The sequence below is a fragment of the Anabrus simplex genome, chromosome 5 (genome assembly GCF_040414725.1).
Source record: "Anabrus simplex isolate iqAnaSimp1 chromosome 5, ASM4041472v1, whole genome shotgun sequence".
NCBI classification, from domain to species: Eukaryota; Metazoa; Arthropoda; class Insecta; order Orthoptera; family Tettigoniidae; genus Anabrus; species Anabrus simplex.
Window position 1 is genome coordinate 438206703 of NC_090269.1, and position 14422 is coordinate 438221124.

Genomic DNA, 14422 nt, shown 5'->3' on the forward strand with positions numbered 1-14422 from the left:
TTTCAAATCCGCAGTGACCTTGAAAGCTGACCTAATTTCCGTTCACGGAGCTTGGCACATAAGTATTCCTGTATGTTTCCTGGATAAGCTTGAAGATATAACCAGCCTGTAGGCTGAAAATATGCCCAATAAACTCTCTCCTTACTGGTTATTGAAGAGAGAAGGAAATGTTCGTGCAAAAGAAAGGGAAGTCATTGGATGTCTGGAACTTTTGAAAATCACACTGCAAAGACTTATTAAATAAATTGCATAGTTTAACACACCCCTCTTTTCAAGAATATGGTTATAGTACACCTACTGTATATCAAAATAAAGACAGAAATATGTAACATTAGTTTGAGTGAGAAAGTGTGTTTATTTCCTTAATTCCTCATTGAGTATGGAAACCGACTTAATTATGAATACCTTGATTTATTTCATCTTAACATTTATCATTTACTAGGGTAGGGAAACATTCATTATCGGTGCTTACATTGAGGTTAGTTTGTTATGGTTAGGCCTATGTCTGGTGATTTTAATATGTAAGCAGGCAGGTTGGCAGCAGTGATCAGCCATTATAAAAAAGAGAAAAGAAGAGCATCGGGAGGCGATATTTACTTTCTAGTGTATTGCCTTACGTAGCGATTACTATAGGGAATGATAATTGTGGATTTAGTGTTGTTGCAAGGTACTGCATGCATTCTGTAGAGCATGATAATTGTGGATTTAGTGTTGTTGCAAGGTACTGCAAGCATTCAGTAGGCATGATTTGTGGATTTAGTGTTGTTGCAAGGTACTACATGCATTATATAGATCACAAAAACTGTGGATTTAGTGTTGTTGCAAGTTACTGCATGCATTATGTAGAGAATGATAATTGTGGATTTAGTGTTATTGCAAGGTACTGCATGCATTATGTAGATCATAAAAACTGTGGATTTAGTGTTGTTGCAAGTTACTGCATGCATTCTGTAGGGCATGATAATTGTGGATTTAGTGTTGCTGCAAGTTTCTGCATGCATTCTGTAGATCATAATAATTGTGGATTTAGTGCTGTTGCGAGGTACTACATGCATTATGTAGATCATAATAATTGTGGATTTAATGTTGTTGCAAAGGTACTACATGCATAATGTAGATCATAATAACTGTGGATTTAGTGTTGTTGCAAGGTACTGCATGCATTATGTAGATCATAATAACTGTGGATTTAGTGTTGTTGCAAGGTACTGCATGCATTATGTAGATCAGGATATCTGCGGATTTAGTGTTGACGCAAGGAACTGTGACGTGAAAATGGCAATGGAATGGAATTATAACATGAAAACATCTACGAGTATTTATTTATTTATTTGGCATGTCTACTTGTGTATCGAGACGTTATCTAATATTACCACCCATTGTTTGTGTTCCGAGGTATCTGTGGAACAGCAGAGGTGAAAGAAGGTGCGGGCGGGAATAGGTCTCAACTTACGAAATTAAAGTTAATTTAAAACTTTAACAACGGTTATATTTTCTTTTCAAGATAAACAAATAACAGAATATAACAGGTACCAAGTACCAGATCAACAAATTAATTAAGTACAATTTTAGTTCGTTACAAAATTTGGGCTTCGAGCCCGACACTCACGAACCTTGAGCTATGAGCCCAACTTTACCTAAATACCAAGTTCAAACAAAGGGGCAGAAAACCCCAATCATGCCAAGGAGCACTGGCTCCTGATAACCAAATAAAGCCTCCTCGAGGCACACAGAAACCAAATTTAAGAAAGAGCAAACCCGCTCTCAATGTTCAAGCCCATCAAAGGCCACAACAAACTATACTTCAAACTGCCCTCAAGGCATACCAAGAACAGGGGTAATAAATACCCAACCTACTGGGCCTATTCAGTAAAGAAGCAGGTTAATTACATGGCCCAAAATACCAACTTGACTGGAGGTGTAACTTGCACTCCTAATACAATGTTAAAACCTACTTGGCACTAGGCCGCATACACAAGGGCTAATCCCATACTAAGGAGGTGACTTGTATAAGAAGACTTTATTACATTAAGAAAGAAGGAAACGGTTGTGAAAACAAAGTCACCTCAAAACAATAGGAGTGGGAGCTCGAGAGGGTTTCGCACTCTCTATCCCAATTTGTACTTAAAGAGACAGAATTTTACCAAATGTCTTTTACATATTAAAGGTAGGTTACATGAGAAAGGTTTCGAACCTGCCCCGTGGGTTAAACTGCTGAGCTAGTGAGAAATTAAGTTATTAAATGGCCATTACCTTATAGATGAACTGCTGCCCGAAGAAAGAGGCGCTTCCCGCCCCCTGCTACATAATCACACTAGGGGAGATGTTACTGAAGTGGCACTGAGACAAGAAAATCAGCAGTTTATATACCCTTGTGGAACATTAGAGACCTTTCATGAATGATAAGACACACCCACAGCAGTTTATTGGTTACAGAACACAGTTACAGAGCAGGTTGGGGAAGAAAGCCCCGATTGGCTGAAAATTAATTTAAGAAATTCAGGATTGGCTAATTTCAAAACTGGCGGAAAGAAAGGATTAACATTGCCAACTCTCAAACCACAGAACAAAATTTAGCAAAAACAAAACTTATGAATGTTAAATTTCTTCAGGACAGTTCATTCCTTTACACCAGAGTGCGTTATTATACTTTTTGTAGAGACATCTGTTAGGGAACGTCCAAACTTCTGATATGGAGCAAACAAACACAAATCGAAATAGACACAGTTCAGAACACTTCAGAATTTACAGTAGTGACATCTTCCAAGAAACCTTTGAATTAGTAGTTTGTTAAAGTTCAGGCGTTCTCCTGTAGAGGAGTTTCAACTGGCGCAATATTTGAATTAGCAGCGTGGAGGTGTACCGCCTGGTACAGTTTGGATTGGAATTACTGTTGATTGGTGCGATCGACAATGTAAATATATTTATTTCTGCAAGTTGCCTTGTGGTGCTCAGCTACGATCTTCCCATTCGTTCAATAATAAATCGATTGTGCACGCATGCACGTAGCCCTTGCTCGATCGGGTGCGTGTGCTCGCCGCTGCAGTCCTTGAGCCGAGCCAAGGTTCTTAAACACTACTAAAGAGATTCTTACCTAAGCAGACGTTCGGAGCTGACAGTGCCGGTAGAGCGGGAGCGCAGTGTGTGCGGCGAGTGGGAAGGAAGAGGAAGATGATTGGTGTGGACCAATATCGGGTGGTTATTGGAAGATGGCAGGGAAGATGGAAGATGGAAACAGCCTGGAGTGAAGGAGGTAAAGTGGAAACGAGAATTATGGGTGAGACAATACTGGTGGCAGCGGTGATTATGGTACTGTTAATTATAGGGGGTGTGGAAGCAAATCCCGGTCCGACTCACAGTGGCAACATGAACTGAGAAGACGTGGAGGTTATAAGAAAAGTAGTCAAAGAAGTTGTAGAAGAGGTCTGTCCGTTTGAACAGATTAAAAATGTGATGAAGGAACAAGTGAAAGAACTTGAAAATATAAGGCGATGGATACAAGTAAAAACGGAGGGAACAATGACCAAAGTGGAAACCAAAGAGAGAGAAATTACATCACTCAAGACGAAGATAAGGAAGATGGAGGAAGAGATGGTAAAGTTGAAGTCAGTAGTAGAAGATGGTAATCAAGAAAGCAGGAATAAATGTTTATTCATCTATGGGGTGCCGGAAGAAAAAAGTGAGGACAAAGTGCTGACTATATACAAAGTGGTGGAAGTCATCCAAAAAATGATGAAAATCAATTTCAGCGAAGATGACATTGACGATGTGGGAAGGGTAGGTAAAACACGGGGCAACAGACCGATAAAAGTGAAGTTGTTTTCCACCCTGATGGCGGAAATAGTGTTAAGAGGAGCGGATAATATACAGGGAGCAACAATTCAGATTAAAAGAGATATGGGAAGAGATGGGATCAAGAATATAAACACCCTGAAAAGACATTTGGTCCGGGCTCGATTGCAAGGGTTAAGAGCCTACATCAACGGTCAATTATTAGTGGTAACCAATGGTCAATGGACCAAATATTGGACAGTAATGAAATTACGTGAAATGGAGCAGAAAGAGAAGGAAGTGGTAATGGGGAAGAGGATGGAGGAAATGCGAACTACAGATAGTATAGTTCATGAAGACGGGCATGGAAACAAAGGAAAAACCAAGGAAAATAGAGCATTAGAAAAGAGCTTGCAATGAGAAGGAGACTTCACAGTAGAGGAGGCCATGCAGGTTATCGTCGAAGAGATGAGGAGGGAGTCCAAGGCGAGGATTGAGGAGCTGAGGTTGGAGTCCGGTGCCAGAGACGAAAGGAAGAAACACGGAGTGAATGGGGGGCAGGAACCACAAGACGTCACGAGTGCACATAAACGGAGTGAAAGGGAGAAGTCAGAAGCACGAGGTGGCTTGGTAAAAGGGAGGAGCTTGAGCCTGAAAGAAATGTGGGAGAAGACGAGTAACCTGGACGTAGGTGTAAGGACAAGAAGTAAAAAAACAAGCAGTAGTAGCAAGTAAATTGTTGAAGCCAAAGGGAACAGTGGAGGATGTGTGTTATTTGCAGTTGAAATAAGAGTGATCAAGTACTAAATTAGTAAGAGGTGAAGTGTATATGGATAAAAGAAAACAAGCATAGCGAGGCAGTGGAATTCAAGATCGGACAATAGTAATGAAACGTAAGGAGAAAAAGTGCACAGCGACACGTTAGTGGAGGTAACAATGTAACGGGAGGAGAAAGAGTGTTCAAGGACACGGCAATGGAGGTTACAAGATAGCTGGGATTGCAACGTAGTAAAAATACAGGAAGGTCAGTGTTCAGAAAAGATTGTGCTGAGTAATGTACCAGGCCGGAAGAGACATGCCGCGTGTTTAATGAACAGACACCGTCTCCTTACACTATTGTATCCTACATAGCAATATGTCATTGTGCAGACACTTTCTACAGCAATGTATCATGGGTTTAATTCGCACTCTACATAGCAATATGTTTTTGTTTAATATCTATATGCAGCAATGCGTTATTGTTTATTATACTCCCAGACTACTTTTCTGCCACGGACAACAGACTATCAATAATGGTTGATCTCGGGTCAGGCGGCAATGTTTTTTTTTTCTGTTTGATTATCAGGTGACAGTATTTTTCTTTTCCTTGTGAGCTGGTTTAGGTAAGATTTGTTATTTTTTCTCCACATAAATGGATCATATACATATTATGTAGATCTGGAGAATAAATAAAGAAATACTAAAACACTACTAAAGATTGGGCCCAACGTGAGCCGAGCTGCTATTGGTTAACGAAATGACGTCGTAGTAGGAGCAAAGCAGCCGAGCCCAGAGCGTGTAAATCAGTAGGAATCTCATAATATCAGCAAAACATTACAGTTTCTCAAAACTAATTGCAGACCAGACATAAAGATTACTGCTGTTATAAGATTGAAAAAGAGTACAACATAGTAACTTTTCATGATTTCCATTACGAATAAGGCGTAAATATAACGTGACGGCACACTGACCAACGCTTGAAATTTATTAACTTTTCCAAGTTCCTCTATTTAGTTTGAGGAAGGTTACGCGCTTTCAAATCTGTAAGCATAAATATTTAGAGATATGAAATCTTTGTCATATTAAATCTTTATAGCAGAAATTCCGTGATGGAACTACCGTATGTTAACATACGATATACTGACTCACTTCCGCAGGTATCGAGTTTAAAGCTTAACACATATAACAGCAGCATATTTGAAACCATGCATAGATAGTCCTGGAAAACCTACAACCTGTTTTCCAGTCTTTGACCGGGTCAGGGATGTAATGAATGAACCACATATAGGCTATTATTACAATGGGGTCGCCACTCCCAAAGTGATTTATTAATGACTGATAAATGTTATGAAATGATAATGGAGAGTGTTGCTGGAATGAAAGATGACAGGGAAAACCGGAGTACCCGGAGAAAACCCTGTCCCGCCTCTGCTTTGACCAGCACAAATCTCACATAGAGTGACCGGGGTTTGAACCACGGTATCCAGTGGAGAGAAGCCGACGCGCTGCCATCTGAGACACGGAGGCTCCGCATAGATAGTCTACTTTTTAAAAATTAAACAATAAGAAAGAACAGAAAATACACTTCATTAGAACACAGTCCTACCTGTGAGATTAGCTGTCATGAAGTGGTTGCTTTTGAAGATGAAATCCAAAGTCGTCCCTTTCGCTGATGAACTGCTATGGATTTTTCAGTTCTTGTCCGAATGTTCATTTGTCGTATGCGTATAAATATTCTCGTTCTAACATACATTTTTAATATTTCTGGTGGTACAGCGGGGAATTTACTGCTAATTATTTGACACACTTTGCGTATAATATTAGGTATGCATCACAGTTCAGCAAGTCCGTGAGTGTCCCTGAAAATTAACTCAAATTCCTTTATTTGGTTTACCGTTCTAACGATGGAACGAGTAGACCTCCCCAAGATAACATTTCTATCCATCCCACAGGGGCTGTACCAGAAATTATGGAAAGCATTTCCCCAGTGGGACTTCGCAATGACCTGTCATATTTTCTTTCACGGTCAGCGATGTAGCCGGCGAGGTACCGAAATCCCTCTGCTGAACTATCAGGTGTCGCTGTAGATTACGGTGAATCTTTTTTTTATTTTGTTATTAGCTTTATGTCGCACCAACACAGATAGGTCATATGGCGACGATGGGACAGGAAATGCCTAGGAATGGAAAGAAAGCAATCGTGGCCTTAATTAAGGTACAGCCCCAGCATTTGCCTGGTGTGAAAATGGGAAACCACGGAAAACCATCTTCAGGGCTGCCGACAATGGGGTTCGAACCCACTATCTCCCGAATACTGGATACTGGCCGCACTTAAGCGGCTGCAGCTATCGAGCTCGGTCGGTGAATCATTAACGGCACAGTTTTCTATCGCAATGATACTGTACAATGAACACATAAATTTCACTCCAGCTACTATTACACTGTTCATGCAACTAACGAAAAGAAAATAAGTGTACCTCACTGCACGAAACACAGCAACTTAGCAGAGATCTCACAGAAACGAACTACGACACACACACTACGCAAAATACAGTAGGCCACTATATAAACCAACAGCAATATGCGGAAAGAAATTACGTATAGTTATTACGTGGAAATCCTTTCTTTATAAGACAGACATATATAAACAAGGAAATGAGATACACGTGTGGTTGTATGCTACACAGTCACGGTGCTCCTGTGATGACGTCACGAGCAGGTCGAGGGAAAACTAACATCTACTGCGCAACCAATCTGGGCCACCCGTGGAGCCGAGCTTCAACATGGCGGACGTTTCCCATCTTGTGAAGAAGACCGTTAAGATGGAAGAACTTGTCATGGGACAAGTCCTTGATCCCGGAATTAGATGTTAAAAAGGGTTTACCTACAGGTTGCTGTTTGCTGTGTTAGCCATATATTGAGTTATGCGTGTGAATGTAAGTGAACTGAGAATTAGCAGGTCACCTAGGAACTGCATTTATAAGTAGTCTATATCTGTATTTAGCTGACGATAACGGGATCGACATTTACTAACTCCATCCTGAGATCGCTTTGTGTATATTAAATTCTACATTTAACAGAACTTAAAGTCTCATCATGTGAATTGTGTTAGTGAAGTGTGCTACGAATATATTATTTCGTGGGTGGATTACTGCTTGTCATCTGGTATCCAATCTTGAAGTGCACACTGACATTGTTTCACGATATCTGGACATATAATAATTCTTCCTTGTAAACGACTATAGCTGAGAAAAATTATTTTAAAACCAAGGAATTATTAATTGTTAAAACAAATATCCAAGTAACTGGAATTTATTTAATTTCATTATTGTGGGCATATTTAAGGTGATTGTGTTTTATACAGTGAATTAATCATTTTATCGGCAGATATTAATTTTAGGATAGATTAAGATTGGGACACAGTCGTTGACTGGAAATTTTTCCCAACAGCTCAATTTCTTCTCAGGGTATCCGATTGTCAAGTAAAATCTGGAGATTTTACACTAGGTTTCGCTTTACGTGAGGTCGAAGAGAATGGCGATCCATGGTAAACTTATCAGCGGTCGTTTGATATAGAGATAATATCAATTAATTATTTCTCCTAACTAAGGTACCAACGACGTGAGAACTCAATATATTCAAATTGGGTAAATACCCATTTGTTAGTTCGCATATCTTATCAACTAACTTATCAACTATGTCAAGATAAAAGAATTCATAACACACCAAATTATAGAAAAGCACTATAATAGTATTTATTGAATAAACAGATGCCCTATGAAAATGTAATCTGATTTGGGGTAGTATTTTGTCTGGTATTATTTACAAGTAAAGTTCAGAGTCAGCGCTGGCTCGTAGCAAAAAAAAAAATATATATAACGTTAAGTTATGTACATCAGTTCCGTCATGAATTCAAAAATGGATACAAATATTTACAATTAATCACTGGATTCCTACGGTCCTCCTTGAAATCAAGTCCTTGAGACGACACCAATATCATTATATTGTTAGGATTGCTCAGTTTCATTATAAACCTAAGCTAAATAGATCTGAGTAGTCATACAGTTAATCTGAAGTGAATGTAAGATCAACAAATAGATCTAAGCTTGAAAATCATTCTGAATTATAACTTTGAACTATATATCTCAATTATATTTGAATTATGAATAATATTTAAATTATACGTTGCAAATCATAAATCTGAACTCATTTATTTGTTCTTTCTTCAATGTTGCGCATGGCTAACGATTTACGGACTAAGGCATTTTCCCCTAGTGCCTGTTAAATCTGGCTCCTAGCCTATCATTTTCCTAACCATTACTCATTGAAAGAATGTAAATTCCAACAAACTCCGTTTCAGGATAAATAAGCTATCTATCTAACTTCAACATAAGTTTCTGGTCGACATACACATGTATTAGAGGCTCAATATGCCCTCTCTCTGTTATATTCCATAACATTTCTCATTTAGGCAAGTTACTGAATTCTTACGCGCAGTTGTAATGTAAATAATATGTATTTGTACAAGGGAATATATCACCGCATTTATGGGTATCCTGAATGCATTTGGTCAAGATCATCATCATAAAACATATGATGATATTCTCGTAATTGGAACAAAGCATCTACAATTGACATATAATTCCATCGTAAATTCAATTCTACTTCCATGAATTCCATACATACCTTGGTTTAACTCATCTCCGTGGTGTGATCAATTTCACGTACCTGTATCCTTTCACATAATTCCTTCCCTATAATAAGTGTGGCATGGCATATCCTAAGCTGCAGGCACTCCTTGGCCTCTACGTAATACATTAATAAATCTTCGCATTTCATATACAACAACATACTTCGTCGAGTTACCACTATTGTAACCATATTTCCACATTCACATAACATCTTAACTATCATAGCCTCCATAACAACATGTCGCGATTATCTTCACTTTACCATGTCAAATGCCACAATTCCTTTCTCATAAACGCATTTCAATATCGCTATTTATCATAACCCTAAAGCTGAGTTCAATGCACTTATTGCGAAGTAAAGAGCACGTGATTCTATGCATTCATTACCACCGCGCATACCAACGTGACGCAGACATATAGCATAACAAATATGAATTCATTGCAATTCCACAATGTGTCATTACTATCAGCTGTTATTAAAGACACTTCTTTCCACTTGTAGTTACGAGTTATTCTGACCAAAATGCGGTGATGGATATATATAACATACAAGAATCTTATTCTACACTGCTTAATCGTATTACTATGGACTTAAATATCTCACACATCACTTTCATTATTCACTTGCACTTTAAATTCCACGGTTTCTATAACCAACTTATCGGCACATGCCAAAAGCACCTGTGTATGCAAACCAAAAGCTATGTAATTAAATAATGTAAATGACTTAGCTCGCTTATCGTTACATCTGGTCAGGCTGTTCCGCCTCCACTCGGATGCAGTTGGCTCTGCAGTCAGGTCATGGGTTGGTCACCTGGTAGGTCCTCGGCCTCCTCATCATGGGTTGGTCAACTGGTTTCCCATTGCCTTCCTCATCGTGGGTTGGTCTTCCGGTAAGGATGTACTGCTCCCCAGCTCGGTCCATCATGCGTATTTAGCAAGCCATCATCATCCTACTTCTGTTAGCAACGAAAATGCAGATTTCAGAGCAGTAAATAGCCATGGTATGTTCCATTCGACGATAATAATTCCTCAATTATAATTTCTTTTGCTGCTCTCAGAGGTGAATTTAATTTCGTCGGGTTTAAGTTCTGCGTATATATATATATACATTGGCTGCTTCAAGCAAATGTCAAAAAAAATTGTTCTTCTTCTCTTGAAACTAAATTCAGATAGTCTTCTTCCCGTATGAAAATCTTTCTCCTAGGTTTCACTTGCTTCTTCCTTGTGGAATGTAGCTCAGTTGCTGTCGAGATCCTCCCGCGCGTATTTCGTCGTATCTTGCCTATTTTATATTTTCTTTTATCGGCTTTCTTTCGTCGGCTGGTGAATTACGTCATTTCTTTACTACGACGATCCCTTTTTCTCAAGTACTTCTACTAAATTTTTCCGTCTTCTTCAAATTACTTGGCACGTTCCCCAATTGCGTCTTCCCCCTCCGATGAAAATTTTTAAGATGGAGTTTTTTAACAATCCGTTGTCTTCTATTTTTTTTCGTAAAAAAAATTCATTTGACAGTCCACTGTCCGTAGTGCCTTCAATATATGACCGTTCCGTGACGTGTATGGCCTTCGTATAATATCGCATTAGATATCTATTCCTTGCATCTTATAGATCAGACGGGCCATACCTTCACTCGGCGCCTTTTTGAAAGCTGTCTATGAGATGTAAATGGGCACAAGATAATACATTTTGTTTCTATGATGTTAAGTTCTCCTAGTTGTCAAATAATCTTATATTAGGCTAATTATTTGCAATTAAATTTTGTTTGCCGGCGTAAAGTTCATTGTCAGTTACACAGTTAGTGTATTGTTGTGAACTAGTTACTGCTTCTCTTATCTCACATCTTGATAGTGGTGCTGGGTGACAGATAGTGACGTCCCTCTTATCTTTTGTCGATTGTTACCCGTTACGTTCTGTTGTGTGCTGACCTAATATGTTAATATTTGACATTCTCCTGCCTCAGTGTTATACATGAGGTCTAACGTCCTTATTTTGGTTTGTTCATCCGATTGGGATTTATTTAGATTTGTGATGTCTCTCCTGAGTACCGGTGTCATAATTTTGGGATTTTAGGGGGAGTATACCTTTAAACCGATTACTTTAGTATTTGGTAAACAAGTATGATTTGGTGAGATTGTGTTTTGACTGCACTGGATGTGAAAGAGGTACATAAGCCCTTAGATTATACATTTCATGTGCCTTTGCTGGCGGGACCTAGTGTTTACAGTGCACTATGTCTTCTGGTATTGGCTAGAGCAATTTTGTTACTTTCATTGATCTGTCTCAGCTTTATCCTTGGCTTTGACAAAATGAAAGTGACTGAGGTATGAGTGATGCTAGTAATGCCATTCCTTCTGCAGCCAGTCCCTGCTATGGACAGTGTGAAAATATTGCTCATATGGCTGGTTGGTCCATGCATTTCAGTGGGCTCAGTAGACTGATAAGTAATAGCAACTTCTGGCTCGGCGAGGAAAGCAACGGGAAACTACCTCACTCCTCATTTCCCTAGTACACCTCTTCAGTGATGCCTAGGCCATCTATGACAGCTGATGGTGGAGCTGTTGAGGATCCAACCAGCCTTCGGGCTGAGGACTAAACATACATATTATTATTATTATTATTATTATTATTATTATTATTATTATTATTATTATTATTATTATTTGGGTTGATCCAATTTATTTGCACCTAACTTATTTAATACTTAGTGATCATGTTAGAAATTATTTACATTATGAAGAAACCTGCTTTTAGGGTGTGGCACATTTGTTTGAGTGTGATTATTGTTATTTTCAGTTTTAATTTAAATTAAATATTTCACCCCCTATTTAAATATGTCTTTTATTTGGTAGTTAGTAGCTTTGACCTGGCAACCTGCCAAATGTTAAAGTAAGGTCCTGGCCTTTCTCCTTGATGTTTTTGCCCTCGACGCTTCGTATTTTGTGCTACTGCCTTTACGGTAAGTATTGTGTTTGTTTTCATTTTGTTGTTTTGTGTACTTCTTGGTGAGGTTGCAATACTGCAAGCATTGTGTAGAGCATGATAATTGTGGATTTAATGTTGTTGCAATAGACTACACGCATTATGTAGATCACGATATCTGCGGATTGAGTGTTGTTGCAAGAAACTGCAAGCATTCTGTAGGCATGATAATTGTGGATTTAGTGTTGTTCCATCTTCAGGAACAGGGGCACAGCCCTGTGCAGTTATAAGTGTAGAAAGCAGAGTTGTTATAGGGTAAGTAGCTGATGTTTGATGACAGCTGTTGACGTACCTCTGTGATGTAGGTGACAGCAATCAAATGAAGGCTGTCATGACTCCATGGTGCAATGTAGTCAATTGTGGCATGAGTCACCAGTCCTCTGTAGGTACGACAGTAATCACGGAATACCCCTGCAGGTGAAATTGTTACGCAAATATGAAGGTTCGTTTTTATTCGTTCAATGAAGAAATTCCATGCTCCAGCACTGAAATCATATGTACAGAGGCACGTTATGAGAAAAAGCAAGAAAGTTGGCATGCGATATATATCTATTGTCTTCCAATGGGTGAACTATGAGAAACACAATTTACATCACGTAGCATGATACAGCTTCACATTTAAAAATAATATATTAACATGAAAAACAATGAGGAGTTTTGAAAAATGGAGCAACATCGATGCAGCCAATCATGGTTATCGAATCTGAAAATTCCTTCCTATGTATAAAATATGTTATGTAAAAATTATTACATGCACAAAAAGAATGTGATGAACACCTGCTCTGATGTAACGATTTACTGTGATTAAAATAGCATGTACAATATACATTATTTTAACATTGGTGCAAAAATTCATTTCTGTTTTCTCTGTATATATCCTTCATAACACATAATGCACAAACACATACATGGCAAGATTTGAAGTGCCATAAACCAGAATATGGAAACCCTTCTTTTAGGGCACTGTATTTTGACAATCCAGACATATAAACTTAGTAAATTAACCTCAAAATATATTGCAGCATCCTTCGGGGAACCACTTTCTTGCGCCATGACGGGCAACCCATGTATTGCACCGGCTGTATCCCGTCTTCCGACTACATCACGTATTGGAATCAACTGAATGGATCATGCATTAAAAATAATGCCAAGTATCGGCAGCTACGTTTATCTCCATTAATTGGTGAATAATAAATTAATTACGCCTGTGCAAGTTCCGATTAAAGTAATTATCTCCCTTCCATGTTTCACTGTAAACGACAAAATATTCTCCAATTTGCCACACGATACCTCTCAGGGGTGACTAATGTGCATCAATAAAGTATATCTTTAATGTGAGATCGACTGGGAACCCGCATATCATTTCATATAATTTACCAGCAATTCCATCCTTCCTTGAATATCAATAAAAAAATCATCATCCAAACTCATTGAACCAAAAAATAATCCTGCAAGAATTCAATGTGAGCTGATCTGCTACAATAATGAAAATAAATTGCAATAATAATAATTTACATGTTTAAATTCTCGATTTATTCATGATCATGAATTGCTTTTGAATGAATTAATATACTGATTAAATATTTAATAACATTCAACGTCTCTTCATTCAAAAGATAAAACAATAAAGTCTTTGATTGAGCTTAAAACATTCTTTTGTTAAAAATTATGGTTTTCACAACATAAAAGCAAAGAAAAGTTAACAAAGACACATAAGTCATAATAATCAATCTCATTAGGTAGCAATCTTGCTGAATATTCATGAAATTAAAGTATCAAGAAAGTTAAAATGTGAATAAAATCATAAGTAAATACATTTATTTTTTTGCTAGTTGCTTAACGTTACACCGACAAAGACAGGTCTTATGGCGACGATGAGACAGGGAAGGGCTAGGAGTGGGAAGGAAGCGGCCGTGGCCTTAATTAAGGCACAGCCTGGTGTGAAAATGGGAAACCACGGAAAACCATTTTCAGGGCTGCTGACAGTGGGGTTCGAACCTACTACCTCCCGAATACTATGTAAATAAATTAAAAGTGGTTAAAATCAAAATTCTGTTTGATCAAAAATGCTTATTCTTCTTTACTTAAGTCATTAATCTTCTCATTCTTCTTTGATGGTTTTTAAATTGTAACGCTAGTAGAGAAAGCAAAGTTCCAATACTATAACTTCAAATGGCTATTTGGCTATATTCTGATGCATAAAAAAATATCAATCAG

General features: G+C 38.2%; 1 protein-coding gene across 1 annotated transcript in view; it reads right to left on the reverse strand.

Annotated features, from left to right (window-relative positions):
* Positions 1-14422, reverse strand: part of LOC136874212 (dynein axonemal heavy chain 10) — a 350423-nt gene that overhangs the window by 318198 nt on the left and 17803 nt on the right. Inside the window, exon 2 of the mRNA XM_067147852.2 lies at positions 12498-12690. Coding sequence (XP_067003953.2) covers positions 12498-12690 — 193 coding nt within the window. The remainder of the gene's footprint in view (positions 1-12497; positions 12691-14422) is intronic.